General features: G+C 43.4%; 1 protein-coding gene across 6 annotated transcripts in view; it reads left to right on the top strand.

The window, feature by feature from the left end:
* The window catches only part of PTPRT (protein tyrosine phosphatase receptor type T), a 1,509,925-nt gene that overhangs the window by 1,266,499 nt on the left and 222,316 nt on the right, over positions 1 to 21,110 (top strand). For all 6 annotated transcript variants that reach the window (XM_029612345.1, XM_029612346.1, XM_029612344.1 and 3 more), the window contains exon 13: positions 16,953 to 16,989. In XM_029612345.1, coding sequence (XP_029468205.1) covers positions 16,953 to 16,989 — 37 coding nt within the window. The remainder of the gene's footprint in view (positions 1 to 16,952; positions 16,990 to 21,110) is intronic.

Genomic DNA, 21,110 nt, shown 5'->3' with positions numbered 1-21,110 from the left:
TTAAACAGAGGGTGAGGGGTAACCTGCACATTACAACCCTGTAACACATTGCTGGGCAGACTGAATGGGCCATTTGCTATGTTACTATCACGGAGGTACGAAGTGGCCTGCGACAATTTAAAATTCTTTTGGGGAGAGGGCAGAATCAGGCATTATGCCTCCAGATGTTTTTCATTCTTTTGGAGGGGTGGTAGAGGAAAAGGCCTGCTGGCAGAGGTTTATTATTCTGCTTTTTAGGCACTTTCAAAGCACATTACATTCAGGTAGGGTAGGCGGTGGCCTAGGGCGCCAGATGTGGGCAGGGTAGCCAGAAGGGTGGCAGTTCTGAAAGGATGGACAAGATGAGGCATGAAGGCTGGAGGAGCATTTTCCATTTCTGGGTCATTTGTCATGTGAGAGAGAAATCATGTGATGACATCACCACCGCCTAGGGCAGTGGGACTGCACCAGCACTGTATGTATTTCCCTATACCCAGAAGGCTCATGACCTACTTTTGTACCTGAGGCAATGAAAGGCAAAGTGAAGGTCATAAGGAGCAGCAGTGGGATTTGACCCTGGCGTCCCTAAATTATAGTCTGCTATCCTACCCACTGGGCTACCCCTCCATCCCTAAACCTAAACACATAACATCCAGATACCATTGGCCAAATATTCTCGGCGGGAGACTCGTCCTGTTGCTTATTCCTGACTTTAGCCAAATAACTTAAGCATGCACCCCCCCCCCCCCAGTTTACAGAGTAGGGACCTCAGTTTTTATATCCACTTAACAACCTGATCTTCGAACACTATTGAGGATCCTTTTGCAAAGCCATTTACCCAAATGAATACTGATTTACCCTGGCAAAAGGGCTGTCAGAAAACTGCCCTCCATCTACATGGCTAAAAGTGCTTACGTGATTCCACCATGTTCCAGGTCTTCCTGGGGGGGGGGGGGGTTGGGGGGAGGAAAAGAATGCATATAGATTGCATTTTCAAATGTGCACATATTATCTTTCTATTAAAAGAAATACCCACAAAAAAATCCAAGTACGAGTATCTGCAGGTCCTTTTTGAGCAGGGCAGTTTTGAAAGGGGAAATAGGAACATACTTTCCCATCTAGAGCCGGTACGAAGCCTGCACATGGGACGAAGCACCCACGGACTTTGCATCAACGTAGGCAGCGCGAGAATTGTCCCGTCTTTTTGGGGGGCAGCTTGCCTTGAATATCAGGTTCGAACTGTTACGATATAGGCAGAAAATGAATATTTTAATAACAAATAAAATAAATATGTGCTTGCTTTTGTTACGAGGTTACCTTATTGAAGTTTACCTCTTTGGACGTAACTCTTAGGGGGTGGGAGGGGGGTTTCACCCATATTCCACATATTCTTAGACTTGAGCCCTTTGCTTTCTTTTGAGAAAATTGGCCTTTAAATCCCAGAATTCATTCATTGAGTAGGATGTAGAACAAAATAAAAGTTTGCCGGTGTATATAGAAATGAACAGATCAGTCATGGCTAGTCATGCTTTCCGCAACCACACTAGTGTTTAACGTGGACAAAATGTGGTTACTGGCACCGTCTCCAGTTTAGGAGCAAATAAAGAAAATTCAGAGGTTTTGAAACCATCTGCTGCCATGGGACTAATGGGAAAAGTAGGAGCTGTAGCCTAACAGGTGAATTTTCAAAGGAGTTACGCATATGAATGTAACATGCTGTTGTAGCAGTTTTACCCATGTTAAGTGCCCTTAACACAGGTAAATCCTATGGACATTTCAAGGTATGTATTTTACCATTTTACACATGTAAAACCCAATTTTAAGTACGAAAATGCCTTTGAAAATCAGGCCAGCTTTTGAGATAATGCTTCAACCAGTCTTCCATAATAATAACAGTTAGGAATATCATCAAGCAGACACATTTGTGGAGACATGCAGACCCTCACAAAAGAGGTTTGCAAACTGATTTGAATTTACACTAACTCCACCAATTTGAAGAATTAGTTGAGCCTTATTTGTACTAAAATACATCGCAAAGTAAGGTTACCTGACTTTTCTTCAAGTTGCAAGTCAATTATCAATTTTAAATTTTGATAAAAAAAATAATTTTGAAAAATGCACGTTACAAGCAATAGCTGTGGAAAATCCCTAGCAGGAATGTGGATTTTCATGGATCCCTTGCAGATTTTAAGGAGATCTGTAGCAAAAGAATCCAGAGTACCTTTCAGATACAAACCAGGCTGAAATCCCAATCCCATCTGGTTTGAGTTTGCTTCAAGATAGCCCCTGCACATCCCGCTACAGCTTAGCAGCTAAAATCAGATTTTCATTTTATTTTTGGAAAAGCTAACAGATAACCCTTCCTTCTCCCCCTTTCTGCACCTGAAAAAGCTTCAAAACCTCATTAAAAGCATTTTATCTGCCCGGCAACGACTGCCAGTGATTCTGCCGTGTGTCTGCTCCCTACATCCGTTCTCTATAGAGCACAAGGTTCAATTCAGTGTGTTTTTCCACTCTGTTGCTATTAGCTGTGATTGTTCCATTGAAAAGAACGTAATTAGCTACTGGATAGAAAACAAGAGTGGCAAATTGCTGTAAAATCTGATCAGGAGCTTCCTTGCCTTCTGCTGCACGGTGCTGGAGATGAGGAAGGAGGGACCGTCTCCTCGCTCTTATCAAATTCTCTTATGTTGTCACAGAGGACAGGAGTAATCTGGTGCCGTGTTTTACACTCTGTGCTAAATAGAAGGAGCATGAAACGAGTCTTGAGTCTTCAGTTGTGCTTAATGCAACACCTGCTTCCTAATCCTCAATTTCCCTCGAAGGGATCATCGGAGATAGCTGTCGAGAACAAATGAGCCAGTCAAGTTTTGGAATTAACAACAAAACTCACATATGACGTTAGCATTGCATTAAAGCAGAAATATCAGAAACTTGATTATTGCTACAGTTAACCAGCTTGGCGTAACTGAGGACTAGAAAAGTGGAAAAAGGAAAAAAGATGTAAGCTGTGTCCACTCTATAGTGTGTATTATGAAAAACATGGAGTAACATTTATCCACTGTGTGTTTATTTAAAAATTACTTCTAGCCCACATCCTCCAAAATTTGGGGCGGGGTACAATATTTACACACATAGTAAAATGCAGGGAATCAAGACAAACCCCTAAAAACAACAATAGTTAAAATGGAACCAAAAGGACATAGACAAACATTAAATTAAAATGACAATTTGGTCCTGTCTTTAGAGTACTATTAAGCATCGTATTACTAAGTTGTCATTTTTGACAGTTGTTTTTTTTAGATAACACCCCTGAAATTTCCCTGAAACCCTTGCATTAGCCATGTTCAGCATGTTGTTATAAAATGCCTTCGTGTGGAATTGGAGCCAATTGATCAATGAAATGTGCATGTAATGCCATTTATGATGTCATATTTAATATCATACCCAATGATCATGAGGTACCTTTGGACCCCTTTACTCCTGGGCCAATTCTGTATAAAATAAATTAAAAATTCTGCACACAAAAATTAAAAATTCTGCGCACAAAAACTGAAAATTTTGCAAAGTTATGCATACTTTATATTGCTCAAAATAACACATTATACTGACAGTCTTTAAATAATTAATTTAAAATGTAATACAAAAACAAAGTTATTTAAAGATGCAGAGTTTTAAATATTTTGAGCAGAATTTCCCTAAAAGTTCACTGTAAGAGTGTCTCTTTTACCTTCTCTCCCTACTCCCCTGGCCAGTCTCCTTTTAATTTACCCTCTTAGGTATCTCCTCCACCTGTCACTATCTTTCCCCCTCCCCTTCTAGGCTCAATCCCTTCCACTCTATCTCCACGCCCAGAGTTTGACCCCTTTCTCGGTACTGCCCCTCACATAGGCTCCCTCTGTCCCTCTCTTTCTCAAAAATATGGGCTCTCTCTATCTAGTGCACATACACACACCCTCATAGAGGCTCTCTCTCTCTCTCGCACACACACATCCCCTCATACAGGCTCCCTCTCGCTCATGCACACGCACACCCTCATACAGACTCCTCCTCTCTCTTTCACACACACAAATACACACACACGCTCTATCTATCTCTCACACACACTTACCCCCTCATATAGGCTCCCTCTCTCTCTTGCACACACACCCACACGAGCTCCCTTTCTCTCTTATGCATATACCCTCAACAAAGGCTACCTATGTCTCTCTCTCACACACCCCTGCACATAGGCTCCCTCTTTCTCTCACACATACACATCCCATCTCACAGGCTCTCTTTCTTACACATAACACACCCTCACACAGGCTCTCTCTCTCACAAACAAACAAGCACCCTCACATACACACAATCCCTTTTTCACACACACACTAGCTCCCAATCTCTCACAAATATACACGCTCCTTCACAATCTCCTCACATAGGCTCCCTCTCTCTGGCACCCATACCCATGCTCTCTCTCTCACTCCCCCCCCCCCCCCCAGGCTCTCAATCTTACACACAAACAGACTCACTCTCACCGGGACCTGCTCCATCTTCGCTCTCTCAGCAAAGATGGAACAGGCCCAGGCATGCCATGAGCAGAGGCCATCTCACTCTTGTCGAAGAAGAAGCAGGCCCCTGCGTGCCACGAGCGGAGCCTGTCCCACTGACAGTGAAGATGAAGCAGGCCTAGGTGAGCTGAAAGTGGCACAGCCTCCACTCGCAGCATGTCAGGGCCTGCTCCACCTTCGCCGCGAGCAGGACGGACTCTGCTCATGACACTCCAGGATCTGCTACATTCTGTGCAGATTCTGCGCAGCTGCCCTGGAGGGAAATTCTGCAGGAATTCTGCACTCTGCAGTAGCACAGAATTCCTCCACGAGTAACCCCTTTTAGTGCATTTGTTCACAAAGATTCAGCAGAAGTACTGGGAAATTGAATAAAGAACTTAAAAAATGATAACTTCATGGTAACATTTTATTTTGATGCAGGTCTAGGAAAAGTTCACCAATCAAGTCAGGTTTCCCATTCTGCGAGCCATTTGGTTCTGGGGCTGCTGCAGAAGCAGCATTCACAGCCCCTGGGAGGAGGGAGTCTTAGTCATCATGCAATGTCAGTCCCTAATGACCTCGCTGCAGTCCCTGGGTTTGTAAGCTGGGAGAGGGATACAACATTTAATTAAAAAATGTATATTTCACATTTTCCAACAAATGTTGGTATAAAGCAAATTATGACTCAATTTAAGACATGATTTACTACAATTCATGTATGAAATAAAGCATAATGCAAATATAACACATTTTACAAAGCATGTAAAATAAATAATCAACACGGCAATGCCAATTCCATCCAAAAGTACCCCATCTCCAAACTTAATCAAACAATATATACATTATAAATTAAAATAAAATAAATCATGTATTGCAGCAGTAAACCCATCTACCTTTATGAGCAGTGAACTCCCTGTCCCCCATCCAAAACTAGTAAAGAACCCAGTTACAGGCTGATGCAATATAGAGCGCTCGGCAGAGCACACTGCTTAACACGCGCATCCAAATCGTGCATCCTAACCAGCGCGCAGCTAATAGTGCTCATCACATGTAAATTCATGTTGATGAGGCTATTAGCTATTACCCCCCATGCAAAAAAAAAAAGAGCTCCCGACGTGCACATTTTTACTCTCGAAAATTAACGCCTGCCCGGAGCAGGCATTAATTCTCGAGGAGCTCCTAAAGTTAACAGAAAAGCAGAAAATAGAATACTGCTTTTCTGTTCCTTTTTTTGGTTCCTCTGACTTAATATTGTGGTGGTGCAAAAAAGGAGTAAAGAAAAAAAAAAATAGTCGCCAGTCATCAGGTTAGGAAAAGGGACGCTCAATTAACGAGCATCTATTTTCCTAACCCATGGCTGTGCACAGGTTAAATTAAGCATCCATTTTCCTAACCCACTGACAGCCATCTCTCCTGGGTGCCTGCTGCTAAGGAGGCGCCAGGGGTGCACAGTTTCCCCTAGCGCCTCCTTTTTACCATGGCAGCCCATTTAAATATTGCATCGGGTGCCCCGGAGAGGTGCGTCGGCGAGCGTTAGGAGAGTGGGAACTCAATAATGAGCGCCCATTTTCTGTGCACCAATATTGCATCGACCTGATAGTTGCAAATAAAAGCTCATAGCACCATAATCCAACAGAGGCCAGGTCTAACTGAGCTGGATGCACAAAGATGCAGCCAGGTAAAAAAAAAAAAAATATATATATATATATATATATATATATCAAGCACAGAACAAAACTAATTAAAAAAATAAATAAAGGCTCCCAATGAATCTTTTCAAGTCCTTCTTTGTACCTCATTTCCTTCAACAGAAAACAGGGCAAGTTAAGCTAGATGATCACAATTAGTTTGCCCCATCTTTATCTCCTTTGCTATAATTCAACTTTGAATTGGGATTCTAGTCCTCTTTTACCTCTGGTTTCTATTGTAAATTAAGGAAGGAGGTACTAGTGTCGGTGACTCATTAGAGGTATCTGCATGTACCATTATACTTCTATGATCTTTATGTAGCAAATGAGAAGAAAACCTTGTTTAAAAATATTCTCTCTCTCCTACTGTAATTGAGTTGAATGGCCAAAAGTGACATTGGCAATAAAAAAAATATATATAGTTAGAATCAATGGAAAGCATAATGGAGCTGATCTGTGCCTGTGGGGGCCCCTCTGGTAATCTTCTTGCAAACCATATGCCCTTCCTCTGATTTTCAGCAGATATTCCTTCTGCTTTGCAGCAGTCAGAACTAGAGATGTGCAATAGCTCAATTGTTGGAGCAGTCTGATGACACTTCCCTGCTACCCCTGGAAATTAATATGTAGTTTGATACCTCTCTGATGTGAAAGAAAAGTAGTTCTTTCAGAGCAGATACTAAGGGATTGACCCACCTGTGGTTTAAATTGCCAGTCTGGCTGTCATAAACTGATAATGCAGAGAGTACATTATAAAGTCTACTAAAGGGAAATAAAAATAAAATCCATCATATTGACATTGAAGATAGAGCATGAGAATAAAGATGACATATTTGCTGTGAGGTCTTTTCCGGGCTAGTTGGAAATCCAGCACAAGTTAGTGAAAGATATGGTAGGTCTGTTGGAAGACAGCATCACACCTGCAAGAGCTGTCTTGGATACAATGGTGAAACCAGTGATTATGGTTTGGCAGAAAACAATGGTATATGCCATCTTTGCTAGCAATCCCAGCAGAGAAGTAATTTGAGGATTTCCAGTTCAATAGTCTTTGCATAATACAGAAGTGACACCAGGAAATACGGGCAGATAGGACACTGCACTTTCTTCAACTCTTCTCTTTTACTGTTGCCAAATTTCCAGCAGTAGTGCTCTTGTGTAAGACAAATCCCAACAGTTACATTTCTAATCTATCAGACCAACATCTGTATTTTTCTCTTTCTTTGGCTTACTGTCCATCTCCAGAGGACTGTTGACTAGTTCCATTGCTTTAGGATAGTATGCCATTCATATGCATTACAGTAGGTCATAGATCTGTGACACTGTGCACACGTCACTTGCTCAATAGTGGTTTCTTACATTTGGCCTTGTCACTTGAGGCATTCAGGTTCCTTATCTCTACTATGTGTTAATGCTGCCATACCTTACTTAGATGCTCAAGAGAAGGTACTGGGAAGCCTATTTTAAATGATACTTACAAGAATGGATGTAACAGTTTTCCATGTCAACAGCACAGTTGAAGGCTCTTGCAATATCCAACAGAGGTCTCTGTGTGCCTTAGCTTCCCATGCTATCCCAAGAAAACTCTGAGCCTGACCACTGATGTGCATTTCCCCCAGATTATTCAAGATTAAAGGTCAAAGACAGCTGAAGCAATTCACAGTCACTTCAGTCCACCAAACCAACTCAAAGTTGAGTGGGAAATCCTGGCTCAGCTAGGGTTTGCTTCAAGTACAGTTTTTTTTTTAAAGACCCCAGTCACCAGGTGGTCAAGTTGACATCCTTTTTAAAAACATCAACATTGAATGTAAGAGGCCCCCAATTTTGCCCCTTACTACTAGAGTTGCCCTTAACTGTAATGGTTGCAGTGGTATCAACAGTCATGGCACCTGTTAGTGAGATCAGTGTAGGTGGGAAGACTGTTAGTCTTAACAAAACCCCCACACCTATGTGATATTGTAGACGTCTGAGGAAGGAAACAGCCAGATTCCTGAGAGGCTGGAATCAGGAGAAGTCAGTCTGCAGCCTGTAGTCTGAGGGTGCCCATCTCTTCACAGATGGATACCACAGGGCATGATCCTCCAGAGGGAAGGTCCAAAGGAGCATTTTCTCCCAGAAGAGTAGTTCTGTTTTGAGAGAGTGGCTGTGGCCCAATGTCAGAGTGCTCCGGCTTTCAAGAGAGATGAAGAAGATGAGATCTTGTCCAGAGAAGGTGACTGGGGTCAGGCTGGAGCACCCAGTCTTTGGCAGGAAGGAAGAATTATTGCAGTCAATTGTTCCTGAGAAAGCTCTTTGAGAAGAGTGTGTCAGAGAGGATTTACTCTTACAGGGAATTTACAAGCAGAAGGGCTGCCCATCCAAGGAAGGACCACAAAGAAGTAGCTTGCCAGACAGAGAGAGAAGCTAGAGAGATGTAAGGAATGCTGCTCTACAGCAAAGGTTCCTGGGGAGACCCAAGGAAGGAGAGACTTGCCTGAGAGTATAGAAGAGTGCTTTTCAAAGAGACTGAGATTTGATTTTTGTACTTTTTGTACTTTGCTTTGCTATGCAGTGCACTATCATCTGGTGTATCAATTAATTTTTTGGACTTTGTTACCTGCCTAGCAGTGCCAGTAAGCTATTTTTATTTTGAACAACAGTTTTTGGTGTTAGGTGCAGTGATTTTTACCTGGAATGGAGTGGAAGAGCCCCAGAGAGGAAAAATCCTATGGGCCTTGAAAAGAAGAACTCCCCACTGTATACAGGAGCCCCTGGGAGGTCATGGGGTCTGCCCTGGGCTGTGATCTTCCCCATGAGCTCCTGGGCCCAGGACCAGATCGGGACAGGAGCTACAAAAAACCTTCCTTAACTTTTATAACTGTTCTGTTTTCTCATGCCAGACTATGTATGACCTTCCATCACCATAAACGCCAGAGAGGTTGTAAAGTGTGTCAACCCAGAAGAGACTGCATTAATTTCAGTCCTGTATTTGTAAGAACTTGCTTTCTTTCCGATCTAAATGAGCCTCCGAGTATGAAGAAACGTGTCCCGGCTAGGGAATACAAGTAGTGAAAATCTAGTCTAAAGGTAGTAGCTCTACTTGATTGTCTCAAAAGAAGCCCCCCACACACACTTGGCAATGAGAAAAAGGCTTTGTTAATTTCTTCCTAAAAACAGAGGTTGTTGATATTCTTAGGATTCATAAGCCAAAAAAAACCGAACCCATACTTTCTTCTGTTAAAATATGCACAGCAGCACGTTCTTTCCATCCCAGTCAAAACCAGAGGTACCACCTGAATACATATTTTACATAGCATGTTCTCATCACATACTGACACGTAAGGATTCTAGATTCACATCAAGCTGACTGGCCTACTCTTAAATAAAAATGTGGCCTAGTCAATGACCCTTTGTTTTAATTCACAGAATTTTATTTATTTCTGTGGCTGTAACTTTTCATGGCAATTATACTTTTATAGCAAACATTAAAATGCGAGAGAAAATGGCTTTCTGTTTAACCTGTGGAGTCCAACATTCACGGAGACCATGCCACCTTTGAAGGTGTCATATAACTCAAACAGAGATCATGCACATAAACAGCAGATGTTAGCAGCTGACAGCTGTTGACGCGGCCCTGTGTTTGGCCAAGTGACTGATGCCTGCAAGCCGTGAGCCTGAATAGGAGCACATAAGAAATCAATGGGAATATTCTTTTTTTAAGGAATGGTGAACTCCACCGAGCTTGCTATTGATTTCTTGCCTCTAATGACTTGTACTACATGCACGTCTCTGGAATACATTATTGCTTGGAGAATAGAGTAGCATCGGTAATAGGGATGCTGTAAGGGGTCTATTGGTGGGAACAAATTAAGTCTGAGCATTAGGGATTTTTTCTGCTATTGGAAGGTCTTGTTGAAAAATGGGTTTCGAGAGAGGAAGACCCTCTTAAATATCTGATATCAGGATAAGGCATTAGCAATCAACAAGGGCGCAACATACATTAATAGAAAAAGACAATGTTTTGACCTTAATATAAAACAGGAATGGGTGAATCTCATCTGTTACAGTTTTCATGTTGGCATTAGATATGCAAATATTTGACATGAACTTGCTCAGACTTACTCAACCTTGACAAGTTACCATACATGCGTTATTATTTTTTTCAGCAGTAACATTCCCGTATCTGGGAAACACTCAAGATCTGACTAGGGTTTAAACCCCAAGTCCTGAATCTTTTCAATGATTCCCATCATCCTTGGGGCCCAAGGAGCTTTAAAAATAAATACTCAGCCTCCATGAATCTCCATAGTAGCAGCGTTTAAACGTTTGCCATCCCAGTCCTTTTGGCAAATTGGGGCATACATTACTTCACACAACCTCAGACTACATCTCTGTTTGTACCAGTCCTGTTACAAAATTATTTCCAGAAATGTCTGTTCTAATGCTAACCTTTTAATAAGTCAATTTCAGTGATTTCCTGTCACATTTAATCAAAATATTGTGACAAGTTTGCAGTTAGCCTGTGACGCATGTCACTAGCATTTATTGCTGATTTCTTTCTATGGTTTTCTGTGGCACTTCTTCTGCACAGATCAGATTCCAAAGGAGTCCATGAAAGGCCTTCCAGCAGTGAAAGTCAGCTTGAATAACAAAGCCTGCATTTTGTGTGCTTTTGACTGCTTTATGATGAGTTCCTTTAATAAACTTAAAGCTATTATTCAGTGAGGTAATTATCGGATTCCATGTCCTTGCTAGAATTAAAAAAACCTGTACTTTAACAAAGCTCTTAATTTGTATAACTATAATAACCTTATGGATAAAATATATATTATTTTCTGTGTGAAAAGAGTTCACATTAGACCTATTCAAGCTTCTAGAGTACAGGGTCTGAGACAAATGAATGTGTTATTTTAGCAGACTTTTGGAGAATTCCAAAAGAGTCAATTAAGAGTAAGCCTTAGGCTGTGTCATTTTTTTTTCCCTACTATCCCAAGAGTCTGACCCCCATCTCTTTTCTAAAACCTATATTACATGGTGGTGGTGTGTACGTTATCTGCTTTTCATAACTGTTGATGAGGACTGCCAATCAGATGACTATGATTCTCTTGGTCAGAGAATGCAGTGGTTTGCCATTGTCTTCTACCATCCACAACTCTTTTTTTTTTCTTATCTGCAAGAAGTTTAATCCTCCTGTTGTAGCAATATTTGTTACTTCATGGCATCCCCAGTAGGGTTAGATGGATAGGCATTACTCCCCTTTATTACACAGGTTCTTAATCTCAGCCAAAAGGGGGCATCCTCAGTTCAGGCTCCCATAAAGTGGCCAAAGCAGTTTATTTGACCTAAAGAGATCTCAGGGTATGCTACACCCTGAGAAGAGCCCACTGTACTCTGACCCACAGCTGACTCCCATCTAAGGGCTAGGCAGACCTGACCCTTCTCGGTCTTACAAGATCTGATAAGATCTTGCTCACTCAGGGTGGTGTTGCTGGGGTTTGTGAAGATGATCTCAATCAAAGAAAAATAACCGAGGAAAGAAAAGGCAGCAGGCTCACCCAGAGCAACTGAACCCCCATCTTCAGCAGCACACAAAAACCTGCAGCCAAGCCACGAAGCATAATTCCTTCCCTTTCCCCAGCGCCCTTTTGTATGCACGTTTTATGCATTGATGCCATTCTCTTCTCACAAACATCTTGGGAGCCAAATCTATTTTAACAGAGAACTTTGTGTTGCATCGCAAATTCATTGGAAATGACTTGGCTTTTCAGTTCCAAAAATGATAAATTAGAATGCATTGAGAAATACATAATGAAAATTTACATTCTTGATTATTCGCTTATTCCTCTTTGATTAGGCAACTTTTACTTCTGTCAACTCCTTTTACAATACACTAGTGAAAAAGTTTACGGGCAGATTTTAAAACCTACGTGTGCGGCCTACATTTGTGCGCCCAATTTTATAACTTGCGCACGCAGCCGTGCGCATGTTATAAAATCAGGGGTCGGCGCGCGCAAGGGGGTTGCACATTAGTGCAACTTGCGCACGCCGAGCCCTCAGGGAAACCAGCTGACTTTCCCCGTTCCCTCCGAGGCCGCTCCGACATTGGAGCGGCCTCAGAGGGAACTTTCCTTTCTTCCCCCCACCTTCTCCTCCCTTCCTCTACCTGTCCCGCCCCCCAGCCCTAAAGAAACCCCCCCATACCTTTGTTGTAGAAGTTATGCCTGCCAGAGGCAGGCGTAAATTGCGCGCACCAGCCAACTGCTGGCGTGCGATCCCCTGACCCAGCGGCCCTGCAGAGGCCTGTGGCCATGCCCTGCCCCGTCCCCAGACTGCTCTGCCCATTTTTTCAAGCCCCGGGACTTACACGCGTCCCGGGGCTTTACGCGCGCCACCGGGCCTTTTGAAAATAGGCCCGGCGCACATAGACCCCCTATGCGCGTAAATCTTTTAAAATCTGCCCCTTAGTGAATTCTGTGCTGTAAGTAGGGGCGTAAAGGTCAGACTGGTTTTGGGCAAAAGAGTGCAAAAAACCTGCAAATCAGTGTGCTTGCTTGCAAAGTTTTGAAATAAAGCATCTTTTCCCCAAACTTTTTATTTCTTGCAGTTTCTAAAAAGGAAAAAACATTCTACATACTTACAGATTCACAGGGTCAGTCACAAAAGATATGGAGGTCAATATTCAAAAGCTATTTAGATGGATAACTAAAACCTCACCTCGAGTTACTGGTTGACCCTACTATAGTAGTATAAAAAGTTGACTAATATGTGTGCCACCCCAGAGGCACTCTCTCTCTCTCTCTCTCTCTTCCCCACTTCACTTCTCTCCCTCTCCTGCCCAAAACGGGATTTGTCATATTTCTCACAAATCCCGTTTCGGGCATATTGCACAGCATAATGTCAGGAAAAAAGGTGCAGTTATTTCCGGCATGATAAAGTGCATTATGCTATCGCACGTAACGTTAAACACCCCTCATTTTCATAAACTCCTCCCCTTTGAATAAATTTAGAAAATGTGCATACACATCTCGCGATGTGTTATTTATCGCATGTGTTATGGCGTTATCACGGGTATTAGAGCCTTAACGCCTGTGATAAGGTTCTAATGCGATTTGATGAAATGACCCTGTTAGTTAGCCGCATACCTTTAGATCTAAACTAATTCAACATTGTGTGACTGGATAACTTGTCACATATCCAGATATCTTCTAAAGATATCGAGATAAGTGCCACTATACATTTAAAATAAAAGAAGTACAAAAAGGCCTAGGGCTCGATAAACTCTCCATAATGTCCTCTTGGGCCATGCCCCACATTCTCCCAATACCCTTTTAAATTTAATAAAATTGTGCCATGGTCTGTGGATGGTACCCCCCATCCCCTTCCCCAGATCCCACCCCACCCTGGACTCTCCCCTCATCCCTCCCCCCCCCCCAAAACCATAGAAATCCCTGCCGAGAGCAGGATATGCACTTACCTGGTCCTGGTATTCTCTACTGTACCTTCTGTCAAAGCTGCGTTTGAAATGTAAACTACACACAGTTTACACACCCAGCACTGGAAGGACACTTATCCGGATAGTGGCAGGCAACTACTTTACCTGCATAGTTTTACTTCTAACTTTAAAAGTATACATGGAGATTTTATTCTTGTAATTTATACACATTCCCCCCCCCCCCCCCCGTAAGTCAGATTTTATGCGTGTTAAGAGATTTCATAATATGCACGTGGCAATGAAATTACCAGCGTTACCAAATACAGTACTAGTTCACACACTCCATCTGCAGGTTATCGACTCCCTCCTCGCTCGTCAGCCTCAAATTCCCCCACTTCCCACCTAGTCAATATTGCACTTTTAACATGTGCACGATCACCTACTCCAGATAAAGAGCAGGTGTAACTATACGCAAGTAACCTACCAAATCTACCCACGTAAATCTCTTAAAAAATAGCAGCTTACACGGGGAAATGTTGGCCCCGCCCAGGAACATCCCTGGACTGCCCCTTTTTTTTGCACAAGTAGATTTACTCGTGGAGCCTTACTTATGCATGTATGTTGTAGGTTTCTAAAATAATGTGGGGCGGATTTTCAGAGCCCTGCTCGCGTAAATCCGCCCGGATTTATGCGAGCAGGGCCCTGCGCGCCGGTGGGCCTATTTTACATAGGCCCACCGGCGCGCGCAGAGCCCCGGGACTCGCGTAAGTCCCGGGGTTCTCCGAGGGGGGCGTGTCGGGGGCGGTCCCTGTCGGCGCGCCGTTTTGGGGGCGTGTCGGCAGCGTTTTGGGGGCGGGTACGGGGGCGTGGCTACGGCCCTGGGCGGTCCGGGGGCGTGGCCGCGCCCTCCGTACCCGCCCCCAGGTCGCAGCCCGGCGCGGAGGAGGCCCGCTGGCGCGCGGGGATTTACGCCTCCCAGAGGGAGGCGTAAATCCCCCAACAAAGGTAAGGGGGGGGGTTAGACAGGGCCGGGCGGGTGGGTTAGGTAGAGGAAGGGAGGGGAAGGTTAGAGGATTCCCTCCGAGGCCGCTCCGATTTCGGAGCGGCCTCGGAGGGAACGGGGGTAGGCCACGCGGCTCGGCGCGCGCCGGCTATACAAAATTGATAGCCTTGCGCGCGCCGACCCAGGTTTTTTAGTAGATACGCGCGGCTCCGCGCGTATCTACTAAAATCCAGCTTACTTTTGTTTGCGCCTGGAGCGCAAACAAAAGTAAGCTATTCGCGGAGTTTTGAAGATCCGCCCCTATGGGGCGGATTTTCAGAGCCCTGCTCGCGTAAATCCGCCCAAAACCGGGCGGATTTACGCGAGCAGGGCCCTGCGCGCCGGGAAGCCTATTTTACATAGGCCTCCCGGCGCGCGCAGAGCCCCGGGACTCGCGTAAGTCCCGGGGTTCTCGGAGGGGGGCGTGTCGGCAGCGTTTTGGGGGCGGGTACGGGGGCGTGGCTACGGCCCGGGGGCGTGGCCGCGCCCTCCGTACCCGCCCCCAGGTCGCGGCCCGGCGCGCAGCAGGCCCGCTGGCGCGCGGGGATTTACGTCTCCCTCCGGGAGGCGTAAATCCCCCGACAAAGGTAAGGGGGGGTGTAGACAGGGCCGGGTGGGTGGGTTAGGTAGGGGAAGGGAGGGTAAGGTGAGGGGAGGGCAAAGGAAAGTTCCCTCCGAGGCCGCTCCGATTTCGGAGCGGCCTTGGAGGGAACGGGGGGAGGCAGCGCGGCTCGGCGCGCGCAGGCTATACAAAATCGATAGCCTTGCGCGCGCCGATCCAGGATTTTAGTGGATATGCGCGGCTCCGCGCGTATCTACTAAAATCCAGCGTACTTTTGTTTGCGCCTGGAGCGCAAACAAAAGTAGGCTGTTCGCGCTCGTCTGAAAATCTACCCCAATATGTGCGATTTTTACGCACACAACTTTTGAAAATTCTGCTTTTAATTCTGTCCACGTACATTGAACCTGTTATTTGTACAGGTAAGAGAGGAGTTAAAATAGCCCCTGTACTTTTTGGAAATGTCATGTACATGTGTTATTTCCTCTCTCGATCTAAACATACCCACAGGAATGCCTCTTTTTAAAAATACACACACTAGGAAGCCTGCACACACTTTTGGCCTGCCAGAGGAAGAGAATTTTCAGACAGGTCATTTACCTGAATAAATCACTATTTACCCAGGTAAATGGGTTTGAAAATTGCCCTCCACATGTGTTGATATCATGATTGTCTTGACTTGTTTCCAGCAACTTGTCTTCTTTGCTGTCATCAAATCTGGATTATGTTATTTCCTGACTTATGGAAAAAATCAAATTCATTTGGTCCGGATACTGAGACATTATCAGAGCTGTTCATCATGATGAAAATGTTCTTATGCTTGACACAAATTCAGTAAGACTTTGCTACATGAACTGCGGTATATAAAAATGTTAAATAAATAAATAAATAAATAAATAAATAATGTTAAATAAGACAGCTGTAAAGCTGAACTGTTCCCAAATAAATGAGGATGCGTTACACCTTTATATTGACTGCATTGAACCACTGAAGGCGTGCACCAGCATGTCACAGCAACCTGGTCTGGGATTGGTGACCGGAAAGGACCCGGCCAGTCACAGCCAGTTTTCCTGCAGTATCTGTGGTAGTCTGCTGGCTAGACCTCAGAAGGACAGGATGCTGGGACTGGGTGGGAAGGTGTAACCAGGGTCAGGGAAGTGGAGGGTAGCTGCTGTTTCTGGGGGTAGAGCATGAGCTAATTGGGCTCAATGCAATGGCTACAGAGATGGTACTGGGCCAAGAAAGGGAAGGACATACTAAAAAGAAGCTTAGCATTTTTAGGCACATGCATAGTCTGCCTAATAGAAAATCCAGCCCTGGCTTCTCCATTGTACGCATATCTCATGCATATTCATTGTGGATACCTAGTAAATCAGACTGATTATAGGCTTTCAAACTAGAATTGCCCACCATTGCCCTAAAGACTTTATTAAGAGTTATATAAAAGTCTTATAGTGCTGCCAATCTCAAAATGAATGCACCCAGACTCAGTAGTGGGTCTGTCCGGAAAGTATGATAGTGCAATGGCTAGTTTGTTTAGAAATTCACTGGCCAAACAGGTAGACATCTTCAAGTTACTGGATAGTATGAGTTGCATATTCTAGGTGTTGGGGTTTTTTTTTTTAATATAAGAGTTCTCCTTTCAAACCTAGAGTTTGCAAATGATTAAAGAACAGAAATAACAGTCATCTGAGTTCTCACCATATATATGCAAATATGTTCACTTACTTCTGTTTTGTTCTTACAGGAGACCAAAATCAACTGTGTTCGTCTGGCAACTAAAGGTATGTTCAAGGTCTTCCTCCAAGTTGAAATCTCCATATTGGTTTGGTCAGAGATTTTAAATGACCAAATCAAATCAATACTCCTGAAGTTACCAAATCTGTGAACTACTGTACATTACCTGGCAAATATAAGGCTTGTCCATATATCAGTTTGGGCCAGCTCTTTAAAGCTGTTCCTGGAGTGGAGGAAATTTGAGTGTTCAGATGAGATGGGAGCCAAAGCTTTATACAGCAGCCTTATTCAAGAGAGGGCACTATAGAATGATTCAATGCATTTTTTAATCAAGTTATATTTTTCTAGTGCTACTAATAGTTAATTTTTCTGCATTTACCCTAAACAATGCAAAGAATGATGTACAGGAGCTCACATGGTATTCTTTCAGCTCATCCTGACATTGATCAACACATTGTCTGATGGGGTCATGAGTAAGAAGTGCATGTCTGGAATGGAAAACATACAAAAATGATTTTAATTATTATAGTCAGCACGATGCAGCAGTCATTTAACAGAGACATAAATGCAACCCAAATGTGTCATTTTCTTCCACATTGTAAATGTTATGGGGGGCAGTTTTCAAAGGGATTCTCCACAGGCAAAGGGATACTTACCTGCAGAGAAAGCCCCTTTGAACATTTCCCCTATCCTACCACCATGCAGGGTGTTTGTACCTGCAAACCCTGGATCCCCGCCAAGGAAGACATTTTCAAAAGGAAACTCAGTTGGGAGTTTCCCTTTTGCAAATTGGCTTTGCCCTCCCAGAGACACAAAGTTGATTTGTTTAGCAAATAAATTTGTTTAGCAAATAAATTTCTAACCAGCCTCAACCTCGTTCTAAACACCAAAAAAATGGAAATCCTCATAATAGCACCAGATAAATCTGCCCCGCCAACATCCAGCAACCCTCCAGACGCCTCAGGATACTCCACAGCACCTCAAGTCAGAGATCTGGGAGTACTACTAGACAACAGACTCAGCCTCAACAAATTCATAAATAACACCACAAAAGAATGCTTCTTTAAATTACAAGTGCTGAAGAAACTAAAGCCCCTTCTACTCTATAGGGACTTCCGCACAGTACTCCAGGCCATCATTCTCACTAAATTAGATTACTGTAATTCACTCCTGCAAGGCCTTCCAGCATACACTACCAAACCACTCCAGATGGTACTGAATGCCACTGCAAGAATACTTACCAATGCCAAAAAAAGGGACCATATCACCCCGATCCTCCAGCATCTCCACTGGCTTCCCATCAAATATAGGATTCAGTTCAAGACCTGCATGATGATTCACAAGGCCCTTCACAACATCTCCCACTCAACCTAACTTTCCAGCTTCAACTACACTCTTCTAACAAACCAACCAGAACGGCATACCAGAATAGAATGATCACACAACCTGCAAAATCTACCCTGAGAAAACGTGCTCTATCCACAGCGGGCCCGTCTCTCTGGAACTCACTACCACCAGACCTCCGTCTTGAACCATGCCACATTACTTTCAAGGCGAAACTCAAAACTTGGCTATTCCATCAAGCTTTCCCAGAGAGCTAATAGCAATAAGAACAAACATCCAGCCTTGCCTTGCAGCAATAATGTAATGTTCATCTTGCTTCAGTTACATGTACCAAGTTATTTCCTAAGTTTATTTCAGTTGTTTTAAATTAGATTGTACTTTATTATAGTTTATTCGATATGTTCCATGTTCCATGTATGTTCCATGTAAACCGCCTTCCCGGCGATAGTTTTCTCTGTTAATTGTGAACCGGAGTGATATGTATTGTATACAGGAACTTACGGTATATAAAAACCTAAAAATAAATAAATAAATAAAAGTAGCTGCGGCCATTACAAGTAGTCTGAAAATTGGCCCCTATGTATCTATGTTGTTACAATTTACATAGTTACAACCAGACTGCGGAATTGCCTGTTTGTCTACCCTTTCACTTCTAGATTGGTTTTATGCAGATTGCTCTTCTTATGGTAATTACTCACTGTAAATTTTACTGCCAAAAAAAAGGCCATAAAAGCTTGCATTTTAAGACATTAGTTACCCTAATTCGGTCATTTCTGTTCTCTGTTGGTTTTCCTTTGACCTCTGGAGATAAGATAAGCTGTTTTCACCTCTAATAGACCGGCCCCCTGAACATGGAGGTGTGAATAAGCAAACCACATAAGCAAGCTAGGCAGATTTACAACTGCTCCGCCTCCAATTTGTTGTAGTTTGTGGGGAAAAAAAAAATAACAGAAAACAAATTGTGATCATTTTATTCTTTAAAATGTGCAAATTCATGGTGAAATCCAACACAGAGCTGTGATTCTACTGTAGCATCAAATTTTCTCCTGATCTGCAGTGAATTGTGTGGCAAAAAGGACACTTTTGAAAGAACGCACGCCTGATTTGTTTAGCAAATAAATTAACAGTTCATGGATCTTTTGGAAAAACCCACAAATTTATTTGCAAAGGAAAAAGTTAATTTGTATATCCTTAACTCTAAGCTAACAGGTGTGTGGCAGGTGTAGCTGCATTTTTTTAGATCCACATTTGCTATCTCTAATTCATTGATATTGCAGAAGTCCTTCTCTTCAATCAGGGGTTGTTATACTTCAGGTTGTATACTTACATCTTTACTGCACAATATGTAATAATCCTTAATTTAAATCTTGTCAGAATTTCTCTAGAAAATGGGATCTTTGTGGGTTGCGATACCTTTTAAAGGACCAAAAAACCAAAATGTTGTAGCGCATGAGCTTTTGAGAACTCACGGACTCCTTGGACATGTGGGCGGTGAAGGCAAGTCCCTTCTTCAGAAGGGAAGCCACTATCTGATCTGAAAGCATTCGGCATTGCATCATCCATGGCTAGTTCAAGGGTATAAGATGCCCTACACGAAATTTCAGCTACGTCCATTTCTCCACACCCCAGTTCCTCTTCTCTTCTCTGCTCCCTTCCGCACACCTAAACCAGCATTCCACTTCCTTTTTCTCCCCCCTAACCACCACCCCCCATTGCATTCTTCTTCCTCTCTCCCCCCAGCCCCAGAAACATTCCTTTTCTTCTCTCCCCTCCCCCGCTGGCTCCAGGACTCAGCATGTGCTAAGAAAGCAAGGGGACTGTTGTTTGCCAGCTCTCACCACCACATGTGAGGTCCTCGGAGTACAGACAGCAGTATCACTGCTGCTGCAAACCTGGAAGTGAAGCTGAGTCACAGCGCGACTCAAAGCCACCGCCACCAGCATGGAAGAGAGCTGGCTGAGCAAGGGAGGTAGAGGTAGTGGCAGGGATCACATTGGCAAGCTCCTTCTGCCACTGAAAGATTCAATTATTAAAGGTCAAGTCTTGTTGCTGCCAACCCCAAAACTGTGGTGCTCTAAGTGACCACCTAATGCTTCTACTTACCTTGGCATTATCTTTTTTTTCTTCCTGTCACCTTCTAAAAAATAGCTAAATGTGTGGCAAAAGGGAAAGTGCTGGTTTTCCTTGGCAGAAATAGGAACATTATTTTATGTGTTATATTGACCGCTGTTACATTTCATTATAGGGTACTGTACTTTGTTATTGAGAAGTTTCCATCAGTGGGAGGTTCAGGAGATGTGAATTAAGGAGTGCTTTAAAGGAGGATCCTTCCCCCTTAAAGGGGATTGGTTTTGGAGGTGTATGAGTCCTAGGGAGGAATCTGAGTCTGAGTTCTGGGCTCTAGTCTGCATCTGGTTCTGAGGAGTTTGGGTCTTTTTGGGTATTTGGAGACATTCTAATTTGCTGGGAAGAGTGGACATGACTCTCCTTGGAAAGGGCTAAATACCAACTGGGAGGAGTCGAATCCCTAATTCAAGAGACTCCCATCCATTCCAGGGGAGTCTGAAGCCAGAAGCAAGGGGCCTAAAGGCCTTTCTGGGGACCTGAAAGGGAACATTTTTCATTTGGATTGTATTCAGATGGCATGAGAAAGTGAGCAACTATTTTGAAACTACCGGTTTGGTCTGAAAAGCTCTGTTTTATTTTTCCTGAAGTTGTGGACTATTTTGCTGATTTTTCTTGCCTTTCTGCTGGACTTTAAAATTTGATTCTCTAATAAATTATTTTTTCTTTTTTTTGTTTGGAACACCAAGTTTTGTGTGGA

The sequence above is a fragment of the Rhinatrema bivittatum genome, chromosome 8 (assembly GCF_901001135.1).
Source record: "Rhinatrema bivittatum chromosome 8, aRhiBiv1.1, whole genome shotgun sequence".
Lineage (NCBI taxonomy): Eukaryota > Metazoa > Chordata > Amphibia > Gymnophiona > Rhinatrematidae > Rhinatrema > Rhinatrema bivittatum.
The sequence above is the reverse complement of the archived record's forward strand: the minus strand, read 5'-3'. Positions and strand labels throughout refer to the sequence as shown.